General features: G+C 42.1%; 1 protein-coding gene across 1 annotated transcript in view; it reads right to left on the bottom strand.

Annotated features, from left to right (window-relative positions):
• Positions 1-544: 544 nt before the first annotated feature.
• LOC124263906 (DNA-dependent protein kinase catalytic subunit-like) overlaps positions 545-13,050 on the bottom strand; it is a 116,472-nt gene continuing 103,966 nt past the window's right edge. Inside the window, 6 exon segments of the mRNA XM_046698635.1 lie at positions 545-1,174; positions 5,167-5,257; positions 5,602-5,644; positions 5,942-6,130; positions 6,459-6,660; positions 7,131-7,292. Of these exon segments, the coding sequence (XP_046554591.1) occupies positions 970-1,174; positions 5,167-5,257; positions 5,602-5,644; positions 5,942-6,130; positions 6,459-6,660; positions 7,131-7,292 (892 nt within the window). The 3' untranslated portion in view covers positions 545-969.

Below are 13,050 nucleotides of genomic sequence, written 5' to 3'. Positions count from 1 at the left end.
CTGTAGGTATCTCTGATCACATCCAGGCTTCCCATCCCGCCCACACCCTCCCCAGCAGATTATAGCCACTGTGGGTATCTATGATCACATCCAGCCCACACCCTCCCCAGCACACTAGGGCCATGGTGGGTATCTCTGATCACATCCAGGCTTCCCATCCCACCCACACCTTCCCCAGCAGATTATAGCCACTGTGGGTATCTCTGATCACATCCAGGCTTCCCATCCTCCCCAGCAGAATTTAGCCCCTGATCACATCCGTCTTCCCATCCTCCCCAGCAGAATTTAGCCCCTGATCACATCCGGCTTCCCACATCCTGATCCCATCCTCCCCAGCAGAATTTAGCCCCTGATCACATCCGTCTTCCCATCCTCCCCAGCAGAATTTAGCCCCTGATCACATCCGTCTTCCCATCCTCCCCAGCAGAATTTAGCCCCTGATCACATCCGTCTTCCCATCCTCCCCAGCAGAATTTAGCCCCTGATCACATCCAGGCTTCCCATCCTCCCAGCAGAATTTAGCCCCTTCACATCCAGGCCCATCCTCCCCAGCAGAATTTAGCCCCTGATCACATCCAGGCTTCCCATCCTCCCCAGCAGAATTTAGCCCCTGATCACATCCAGGCTTCCCATCCTCCCCAGCAGAATTTAGCCCCTGATCACATCCAGGCTTCCCATCCTCCCCAGCAGAATTTAGCCCCTGATCACATCCAGGCTTCCCATCCTCCCCAGCAGAATTTAGCCCCTGATCACATCCGTCTTCCCATCCTCCCCAGCAGAATTTAGCCCCTGATCACATCCGTCTTCCCATCCTCCCCAGCAGAATTTAGCCCCTGATCACATCTTTCTTCCCATCCTCCCCAGCAGAATTTAGCCCCTGATCACATCCATCTTCCCATCCTCCTCAGCAGAATTTAGCCCCTGATCACATCCGTCTTCCCATCTTCCCCAGCAGAATTTAGCCCCTGATCACATCCAGGCTTCCCATCCCGCCCACACCCTCCCCAGCAGATTAGGGTCAGTTGCTTGGTCTATGAGAGCAGCCACCTGTTCTTCTACAGAAAGACCCATTCTTGGCAGCTTAGCACGGACATGCTCCTTCTTGTTGCCCAGGACAACCTCCTCCATACTCTTGATAGCTATGTTCCGGGAGTGACCGAGTCGCAGCTCTTCTCTGTAATAAAAGATAAAACATGATGTGGACATTAAGGAATGGCTGATCTACCTATCAACTCTACCATATACAGTCAAATCCTGATGAGTCGAATGCCGGTGTCTCGAATATTATGCATAACTCGAAGTACCTGTCGGTCCCGACCATTCCCTGTTATAGTTGTCATCATTTGAATACCGGTTACACGAAATCGAGTCATAAATACACACGATGACTCGAGAAGAAAATTTGGTCCCATGAGATTCAAACAACAGCAATCTTGTATACATAAGCCGAAGTCAGTCAATGAGAAGTTGATTGGTGTAGCAAACTGATCCAATTAACAAACCAGCGTGGCTCACACCTTTCCGCCTTTGACGGGTGAGTTCAAAAGGCAGATTAGTGATTTTACGGAAATCACTGTCTGTGCTAATCAGACTGGAACTGATAAGGTGCCCCTATTAGTGATAGGGAAATCATTAGATAAACAAATGCTTAGGCGGAGGAATTAGGACTGGATCATCTTTTTTTTTCTACCCTCATAGACATACCTACTGTAAACGTATTATATTTTGCACAGGTTTTATTTTCGCGCAAAACATTTTATACACCGTGAATAAACCTGTCATTCGTTCAGTCTAGCCACGCTCGCCCCTGAGTTGTTACCATAACACATCAAGTTTGAAGACAGAAATCTACGGGAATCTTAAAATGACGACTGATAGTAGCATAAAGAATCATACTTAACTGTCGCTGTAATGGATTTCCCAAAACATAATTAAATAATGAGCCAAATCCCATCGCCGAATTAGCGAAAACAGCAATGTGTGTTGTGGCCGCCATGGAAATTGGTCACATGACAGATGGTTTGATACAAAACAGATTACCATGAAGCGACTTCGGAAAGAAATAATACAGCAGTATTTTATTTATTCATTAAGATTTTATTTACCAGTACATCATGAAGCGAATAGTCACTTAACACTCAATCATCTCATTCACAACAACCCGGCTTGTTTGAAATCACAAAAGAGCTTCATATACAGTAGAAGTTAATTAGATCAGATCGTCAGAATTGAACATAAGACTGATGTTTTTTTCATCTCTTCCGTGAGTAAACGGATTACTGTGTACTAGCATATCGCACAGATAGGGATTTCCTGTGAGTAAGCAATAAACGCCGCCTGACAGGTTAAGCCACTCTGTTTGTTTTCACTGCTATTAGTGGCGGCCAAAGAGACAGCTGGCAGTTCCGGCAATTACTGATTACGCAAATAATTGACCACGCGATGTAGTCTAAACTGTCAATTCCGGGAAAATTGCACCACGCGAAAATAAGTACGTTTACAGTATGTCTCGAATACATCGATAAGTCGAATTTATTACTTGGTCCCCAGATATTAGACTCATTGGGATTTGACTGTATTCCAAGTTTTATAATGAAAGTTACCACACACTGACAGTTGCATAACACAATATCGCCTCTCACATTAAATCAGGTAGTTAATTTTTTTCAGAACAAGACATTATTAATCAGAACACCATATTATCTTGACAGGATTTTTGTTTGATTTCCATCTATTTCTGACTGACTGACTGAGTATGGTTTTATGCCGCTTTTAGCAATATTCCAGCAACATCACGGCGGGGGACACCAGAAATGGGCTTCACACATTGTACCCATGTGGGGATTCAACCGGGTCTCTTGATTGGCGAATAGCGCTTTAACCACTAGGCTACCCACAGCCCCCATCTATTTCTGGAACAGATTATATAATCATAACCTTTCATAATGATAATGATTTTGATATTAACACTGATAAATAAAGCAATTCATAACTTAGTTATCTAATACTCTAAGAGCTGTAAAGATGGTGACTATTCTTGCCAGTAGCAGGGAGGGACAGTATTAAGAATACGGTAGGTCAACACAGCCAGCTGAGACCAGTAATGATGCCTGAATCGTTGAATATACGGAATACATGAAAGGAGATAAAAACAGTAATAAAATTTATTAAATTGTATGAACATGGAGATTGCATGTCAGAGTGCCTTGTGTCAGCTGTGATTCAAACAATGAAATATGCCATCTCATTGCATTTCATGTATCGCTTCCACATGGAGCCCCCATCTTGATGCTTTGAACCCCGAACATTATTGATTAAAGCTTCTATGACAATAGGTCCCAATAGCTCCCTGATTTTGACAACTAAAAAGACATCACTTCATTCAGTTTGTTGACATCAGAAAGGTTGTTTTTATGCATCGAGAACACTGAAATTGTTGTACATGTTTGTATGGACACATATATATAATTCCATCAACAGTGTCTTTAAACCTACTAACAGAATACTTTGTTGACAAATACAGTTTGCTGATGTGTCATGTATTTGGTACATTAGAAAATGATATGGAATAAAGAGAACTATAAGATATATGTATTTAAATCTTTTAAACAATGTAGTTTTATTGATCCAAATATCCATACTATCTGCATCCCATGCATTTCAAATTCAATATGGATGAGACTTAAGATCTTCCATCTGGAAATGCCCTGCAAATACTTCCTGTAGGTGAATCCACTACCATCAAAACAAACATGTACATCCACTAACATCACAAGCCCAATCCATAAGCCTATATTCAAATTTCTATTCATGAAACATTTTTTTAATTTCCTGGACTACATATCCGTTCTGGTTCGGTGTCACCTTAACACCATTCCTATACCTCAAACACTGTTTAACATCCATTGAACATCCACAGCAAGCATTGAACCCAAGCTTTACATTACGGTGATTGTAGTCCATTGATTGTACACAGAATATCGGTGAAACAGCTGCGCTGTATTTGACATTGATTTTAGGAATGACTTTTAAATAGAATCCTGGTGGACTCAGCCAGGATGAGAACAGATGGGCGAGATACAATAGCTTTACTCTTCACCTAATGATGAATAAACAGGGTCTAACAATCTGTAGCTCTTCTGCATAATACTTATTTGTTTTAAATTTCATGTGCAGGTGTGTGTAGGTATTTTAGATATTTGTCATCTGATTTTGTCAGTAGACAGTAAATCAATGTTGCCAGATGTTGCCAGTCATGTCATACAGATGTAGTTGTGAACTAGAAAATGATGATTGCTGAAATGCTGGTTTATTAGAATGTTAAATTTGGGGTTTGGGGAAAACGTACCCTTGGTTGAGTATTGTTTTTCAAAATATCAGAAGGAAAGGTTATATATTCATGAAGAACAATCTGTGATCCAAAAATATATTTGGTACAGTCAGATATTCAAATTTGATGAGAGCCAGTTTTTAATAATTATTTCTGCCACTTCATGACAACCTGAAAGAGAATGCATAAATCCATTTACTCCACCATGCCTTCTGTTTGTCATTGTGTCTAATAACATTTCCCCATCGCTAAAGTAATACAATATATTGGTTAGTAAATTCAAACAAGTCAAATGATAAAATTATCTAAGGCACCAGTTGCAAACTTTGAATTTTCAATGGCACTTTAGAAAGTCTTCAAATGTCACAATGTTATATTTGGGATTATACTTAACTACTTGGCTAATATATCGGAAAAAATTAAGTTGATTATGTTTGTGTCAGTTGTACTGATCTGGACAAAGTAGCAATTGTATGGATTACAAATATTTTACTATTTATATGGTGATGTAATGGTGTAGCTCGTTATACCCTTACTATTACTATGTGTATGTCTGCCACAGAATGAAGGCATTTTAGTAAGAACAGTACTAGTGTATCCTGTATTAGGTATTAAGTTGAAATAACAGGATCTCATGGACCTGAGTATACACTATTCTTGTGTTTATTGTCGCTACAGCCATGAAGATCATCACGAAACATTAGACAATAACGACACATTGAAGTACTGGACACTGTTCATTTTTCACAACATATACATTGTGGGCATTAAATAGTATACAATGTGTTGGTTAAAAAACCAGGTCCACCTGAAGGAGCAATAAACAAAGGACCTACCTGGTAATGTAGCATGGGTTGTCTCCCCTTAGTTTCTGCTGAGCAAACCGAATCTTCTGCTTTGGGTACCATGCTGCATCCACATCAGCATCTAAAGACGGACAGAAACTCATTTCAAAACAAAGTCATCTCCAACAGTTGTTTCACTTGGAACAGCTAATAATAACCTAATTTCAAACATTTGTTTATGCACCAGATTGAACTTTCCTTCAAACTGAACCTTATAGGAATTTCAGGGAGGCGTCGGTCCTTGGAGTGTGATATTTGTAAGTCATCAAGAGTAGACTGGGTGTGACTGTACCCCTATGGAAAGGTGCACATGCCTTCAGCCACTGGCTTCCCTAGCTAGACTGATTATATCCAGGCTGCCTGAAATAGCAGAAATATTGCTGACTTTTACACATTCAATTTTAGTTTAATGGTGATAAATCATACCTTCGGTTCTCATCCCTGCCTGATCTTGTTTCTCTGCAAATTGCTGAAACCAAAAAGAAAATAGTGAGTGAGTGAGAATGGTTTCATGACGCTTCTAGCGATATTCCAGCCATATCACGACAGGAGACACCGGAAATGGGCTTCACACATTGTACCCATGTGGGGAATCAAGCCTGGGTCATCAGTGTGATGAGGGGACGCTTTAACTATCAGGCTACCCCCACTGCCCCCAAAAAGTCAAATCTTCTAATTTTTTATTTCAAGGTGACAGCAATGAAGAAACAAGTTAACTAAGAAAAGTAAATATCTGTTATATCTATGTGAAAATGCATAATCTCACCATCCAGTCCACTGACGGCTCCTTGACGAAGACGTCCATGGTGCTGAGCAAGAGGTCGTAGTCGTTGCGGAGGGCACGGAGGACATGGACCATAGTGTTCTCCAGAAGACCCTTCACCTGTAGCGGCAGCATGACGTTGACGATCTGGCGGGTCAGTCGGAACGGCATCAGCTCAGGCACAGGCAGGAACTACAACACAGCAAACAGGCTAATAACAACTCATGAATTCTACCCAAACACTTTGAACAGCTACAAAAAGAAAGAAGAAAGCTGTATATGTGTGACTGACTAACTGACTGAGTTTAGTTTTACGCCGCTTTTAGCAATATTCCAGCAATATCACGGCGGGGGACACCAGAAATGGGCTTAACACATTGTGCCCATGTGGGGAATCGAACCTGGGTCTTCGGCGTGACGAGCCAACGCTTTAACCACTAGGTTACCCCACGGCCCCCTGTATATGTGTGAAAAGCAAAAGACACGAATATAATGAATCCCTATAAATTAAGATCCTCACCTGAGTAGCTGAACCAAATGCATGTCCGAAGTCAATCCCAACCATGTGACCGGTCTTGAGATTGACCATGAAGTTGGAAAGATGCCGGTCACCGATGCCGAGGATGTACTGACAGATGCTGATGACTGCATGGGACGTTGCCAGTCCACATCTCAAGACATGGAATGCTTCAGGCGAGGTGCTCATCTGATGGAATGCACGTCTGGACACGAGAGTGAGTGAGTGAGTTTGATTTTACGCCGCTTTTAGAAATATTCCAGCAATATCACGGCGGGGGACACCAGAAATGGGCTTCACACATTTTGCCCATGTGGGGAATCGAACCCGGGTCTTCGGTGTGACGAGTGAACGCTTTAACAACTAGGCTACCCCACCGCCCCTCTGGACACGAGAATGAACATAGGACATGGTGTTAGACTGACAGAAACACAAGCACAAGGTAATATCTGAGACAAACTTGGAGAATCTACAGTGCATCCCCTTTAACAATTTGGTTGTTGAACTTGGCGTAAAAATATACACTATCTTCTAAGAAAAAGATCAAAGAAATCAGATTTACAACTTTGAATTGTCTTAAAGAAAAAAAGGAAGATGATTTTATTGTGGAATCTTGCCTGAGAACTTTGTAATTCATCAATAAATCCTGCAGCATATAGATTATGGGATTCTAACCTGGAGAGATCCCAGGGTACTTTGCTCTCCTTCATTCTGAACTCTCGTTCGGTCTCCGTCTTGTTGTACTTCATATACACATGAGAGTACATGTTAGCCACACCCTTCTTGGCATCAAAAAACTTGCCTGTCCAGCGCTGGTGGACTTTAATTGGTCCATGGCTGAAACAAAGAGATTCTGAGTGAAGAGTCCTTCAGATAACAACTTCATTCACACCACTACAGAAGAGAGCAACATGCCTACATTGCAATATGAGAGAAGCAACAAGTGACAGTGAGGTATTGAAATTTAAATATCATGTACTAAGTTTGGCAAAACATTGAAAACAATTGTAAATTACAAGAATGAAATTTTTAAAGAAAAATTAATATTTTTATACTTATCCTGACTCATGTTTATATGCTTGTCTTCTTCTTCTGGCGAACCTAGTGGAACACTTGTATCTCCCAATTGAAGTTCCCCTTCAATAAAAAATCACTCATTAGTACTCACCAAGAGTTACCTCCCTTCCACAAGCGCGGGAACGAGGGCGCCACCCGAACCCATGTGCCTCACTCTCTCCTCATATACTGAGCCCAACACCTGAGTTTCCAGGGAAATCCAAAGTGTTAAGTGGAGGACGGGAGGGCTTACCTCATGAGTCAGGATAAGTATAAAAATATTAATTTTACTTTAAAAATTTCATATTTTTTCTTATCCTGACTCATGTTTATTTGCTTGTAGAATCCTACGGAATAGGAGGTGGGATTATATATACTTTGGATTTTACTAATTAGTGATTTGAACTGAGATAATTGTAATAACCCTAAGGGAACTTCATGAAGGCACTGAACTGAATTCCTGCTGTTAACTTATCAGTTGCCATATAAGGGTTATTACAATTTACTGAATATAATAAAAGTATATAGAACATTAATTAAGCTAAAGCTATTAATGTGATAGTATAAACTGTTGATAGTTTATAATGAATACTTTTATAAGAACCAAAGTAGTAAGCTTACAATATGCATATATGTAAGTTATAACAGAATTGTGCTTAAGGTATAATGATACTTTAAGCTGTATAATAGTAACCAACTACTGAGAGTTTGTTAACTAATACATGTTATGAAATGAACATATGACTGAGCTTAAGGATTGAAACTTAAGCTGAACATATATATAATAGTAGAACTCCTAAGAGTTGTAGGCATATATATAGTATGATTATAGAACTGTGCTTAAGATATAATTAACTTAAGCAACCTAAATAGCCAAAACAACTCCGTAGAGTTTGTTAGCTAATACATGTTATAATGTAACCATAATGCTTAAGATATGATGAAACTGAAGCTAAGTATATGATAGCAAAAAACTCTTTAGAGTTTGTTAGCTAATATACTTATATGATATAAACATAGTAATGAGCTTAAGATATGAATAAACTTAAGCTAAATATATAATAACAAACTCCGTAGAGTTGTTAGCTTACATATTGTATGATATAATAACCATAGTACTGAGCTTAAGATAATAAATTGAACTTAAGCAAAATATATATAGCATGTAGCTATTTAGTACTGTTATAAGATAAGTAAAATTCTGTAAGATGGACTTATCTTCTCCGAGGAACTGTCAACTGTTGTGCGAGGACCATGGGACCGAATAGGTGGATACCTGAGACGTCCTCGGTGGTGATATCTCTCAGATAGTGGTTGGCAAACACCATATCGGATCTCCAGAAATAACCCTCCATTATTCCAAAAGCATTTGTGTAGAGCAATTGTAGATGTTAGCGCTCTAATATTATGAGGATTAGAAGCTCATGGAGGGTAGAGTCCTACAGTCTTGTAGGCACGTAGTATGACAGTTCTGATCCAAAAGGAGATATAGTAGTACGTGAGACTTTCGTCTGCGTAGCTTGATAGAGGAAATAAATCTCTTGCATTTTTCCCTCCTGTTTGGCTCGGTGCAGATATATTTTCAGTGCTGTTACTGGCCATCGTGATAGATTCATCGTATCATGGGGTTCAAGTATATCATCAAAGCGTGTTCATAAACCTCACTTGGTGTTGGAGCACTATATTCAGATCCCAAGTTGGAGCGTGAACTTCCGTTTTAATCCTCCAATCGGAAAGCTCGTAGCAGGCGAGTAACTGGGTTAGGTTAACTTGACGCCCGTTCTCAGTTATGATAGAGCTATTGCTGCAAGATAGGTGGACAAGCTGAGCCTTATAAAATCTTAGTCTGACGTAGATAACATAAGTAGTCCGCCACTTGAGGATGAGTAGCATATCTAGCTGTAAATCCTTCCTTTGCAGCATAATTGACAAAACTGTGCCATTTGTCATCGTATAAGTTGCCAGTTGAGTTACGCAGGGCAAGTTAGACTGCTTTGCCGCTCTGGCTGAATAACTTGTTATTCAGACACGCATATGATACAATCCATACGTGAAGTTGGAATATATCTGGCCTTCCGTGCTTGTTTGGTGTCGCGGATGTATTAACAGATTCGAGCACTCTGTAAGATGTAGTATTGGTTGTCCGATTTCTTGAATAAGAGTTGGAAACCACTTCCTCGCTGGTCAGTAGGCCGTGACCAAAATCAGATGGAGGCTCTGCTTTAGACTGATTTAGAGTAAACTTGTGAGATTAACGCTGGTGGAGGAAAAGCGTACGCGTTGAGACCTTCCCACGATATGCTTAGTGCGTCTGTTGCCAATGCTAGCGGGTCTGGAACTGGCGATACGAATGTTGTCAGGTGTTTGTTGAATCGAATGGTAAATAGGTCTATTAGTGTAGTTCCTATTTCCTTGATAATTTGAGTGAATATCTCTGTATGGAGCATTCATTCTGTCGGCGATGGTATGTGTGACCGAGAGAGAGCGTCTGCTATCACATTCTTTGCTCCTGGAATGTGATATGCTCTGACATGTATGTTGAGATTGTCGATTAACTCGACGGGGACCTGGTTGAGCTTAGTTTGTTCACATAAAACGCCACTGTCGAATTGACTGTGTGAATCATCCACTGGGTATACTGTAGTAAGTTGCTCCAGTGTATTAAGGCGTTTATTACTGCTTGCATCTCTAGCAGATTTATGTGTAATTGCTCTCTTGATTGCTCATAGCCCTGATGCCGTCCTGTTGGCAAGATGGGCTCCCCAACCTTATAGTGACACATCTACGTAGAGAAGTGTTATCGATTCCAGCTCTATTAACGAGACGCCTATTCAACATTCGATCTCTTGGTGCATCATAGTAGATGAGGTTTGACCTGAACCGATGAATTGAACGGTAGAGATTCGTCTAGATGCGAATTGCTGATGACTTGTAGCGGATGTAATTGTAGTCTGCCTCTGTCTGTCATGTCTTGAGCTGAGCTGAAGTGCATAACCCCAACAGACTCTGTCACTGTCGTAGTGGTAGCGGAGATAGTAAGGCTTAATGAAATGACTGTTGGATCTTGATCCATGGTCCTCGGTACAATTATCACGATTCTGCGCCGTTACAAATCAAAAACCTAGAAATAGCAGATCTTGCGAAGGTTCTAGGTCCAACTTAATTAGGTTTACTAACCATCTAGTTGTGTTAGTAGCTTGATGATGAATTCAACTGTAGTCTGAGACGCTATGGATTTGGATCCATTTGTATCCCGTCGTCGAGGTAAATTCGCTGCGAAGTGCTTGACGATGTAGATGCATAACCAGGGGTGACTGCCATCGTTGAACTTTATGTAAAAAAAAAATCGTCTGACTGCCGTGTCCTCGTCCTTACTTGACAGGGGAGGTCTCTAACCTCAAGAAGGCAGCCAAATCATGAAGGTTTAGATTAGCTGGACTGTAAGGAGGCTTGCTCGTTCACTGATATATTGTTGTCACTTGCAACCTAAGTGTTGAACTGTGAACTATGATCGACCTCTCTCGTGAGGGCGTTGTCCATCTCGGTCCAATCAGAACAAGGCATTTTGATTCTGTAGAGTACCAGCTGTGGCGTCACCGGTGTATCAGGAAAGGAATCTTGTATAATATAGTGCCGTCGTTGATATTAGAACAATCGTCGGTCTTCACCGTAACTTCCCGAAGTTACCCGAGTGACCACGTGTTTCGAGGGTTGATGGTAAACGCGCGAAACCTCCGGCGCGAAATACCTCGCTCTGTAATATTAATGCTGGGTAAGTTATTTTCCAGGCTGTCGTGAAAGTAACTTCAGTCTTGAAGATAATTCCGACTTCCTTATATAAGGTTCAATAACCTTGCAAGTTGTCAGCTTGTAGACTGTTAAAGCTGAACTTGTTGTACATATTACTTCTGAGGAAATCGTTGACGATTATGAGTTTTACTCGCTGTAACAAGACTGCTGTTCAATTTCGTTTTGAATTGTCTGCAGATCTGCGTAATGGTCACGCATGTAGATAATCGTATCGTAGTAGGTAGTGAAGCGAAGATCCCTAATTAGGCTCTTCATCCGTTGATAAATTAATACAGCGGCGTTGTGTGTTGTAAATAGCCTGTGCAATTGTCTGGCGTAGGCTTGTAGGCGACATATGGCTTACAGTTGATAAACAACTCATGTGATGTCTTGAAGGGACTGGCGAGTGGCTATATATGGCGAGTGGCTAGTATATGGAGACCTTGGAGGAGACTTCCTCGGCGAGCGCCGAAGGATTTCGCGAAGATCTCGAAGCGCTTCTAGATCTTCTGGGTGAAATAGACTTGGAGCCACTTAGCCTTCGCGACCTTCGCGAAGTATCGAGTCAGAGTCCGATCAATATATGAGCTTTGCTTCAGAAGCGACCTCTGTGTTCTACGGGGTGTGGGCTCGTGGCGCTCCTTCGATCTTAAATGATACCATCGTCTTCCTCTGGCGTATGGTGGTATGTCGAACCTCGATCTGTAAGAAGATCTATGTGAGGACTGAGGAGAAACGGACTGGCGATTGGCTAGTGTATGTAGACCTTGAAGAAGACATCCTTCGTGGAAACTGTGGGCTTGAGCGGTGATGGCCGCGCAGGCGCTCTGGACTTCTCGAGCGTCGAGGGGCTACGCTGAACGCCTCCTCTAAGCGTTGTAGAACCACCAGCCTTGGCGTCTTGCTTGCGAATGTCTGGAGTCAGTGTCCGATCCGACATATGAGTGCTTGCTTTGCGAGCGCATGCCGTTACATGACAAGGTGCGTGCTAGGCGAAGCGCTCCTTCTCCATAAAGCCTCTTGCAAAGGGTCAGGCTCTAGCTCCTCCTCGGGCTGACCTGGGATACCTTATGCAAAGAGCTCACTCGAACAGGGTTGCCCTTCCGGCGGAGGCGTCTATGGGCTCAGGGGCCCTCTGGCGAAGTCAAAGGCGGGCTCTGGGGCCCTGTATGACTTAGTATGGGATGGGCTCTGGGGCCCGTGGCTCTGAGGCCTCTGTAAGCCGTAACGGTCTTCCATCAGCCTCATGATTTGGTTGACCAGGTTGTCTGGGATGGTCTGCGCTGGCGTTGAGGGTGTCCTCTCTGTGATAGTGACGGGACCCTCAGTTATAATCTCCGGCATCAGCGTAGGCATCTCTGATTGCATGTTGATCTGCGTTGAAGTGACGGTAGCCGTACTGGTCACTTCTTATGACATACATCTGGAATGATAAACGAAATGTCATCATCATATAAACATAATTCTGAATATCAGAAGCAAAGTTTGTTTTTTTTTAGTAGCTTCGTGGATTTCCCTTTGACGAGGGTGTAGACCTGGGGGCTCGGAGCATACGTTGAGACGACGTGAAAGTTCTTCTAGTTTTAGACTGTGATGAAGGAACGTCCTGGGAAGCAGGTCGCTTCTAGATATAGCGGACTGCGTCCCCACGCTTATCCCGAAGGTAACTCAGGATATATCTGACTCCGATCTATTAGCCATGACTGAAGATTGTTTCCGAGATTTATCTGCCTTCCGTCTCAAAACGGAA

The sequence above is a fragment of the Haliotis rubra genome, unplaced genomic scaffold, assembly GCF_003918875.1.
Source record: "Haliotis rubra isolate DU_JTF1 unplaced genomic scaffold, ASM391887v1 Scf9, whole genome shotgun sequence".
Taxonomy (NCBI): domain Eukaryota; kingdom Metazoa; phylum Mollusca; class Gastropoda; order Lepetellida; family Haliotidae; genus Haliotis; species Haliotis rubra.
Note: the sequence above shows the minus strand (reverse complement) of the source record. Positions and strands in the feature narration are given on the sequence as shown.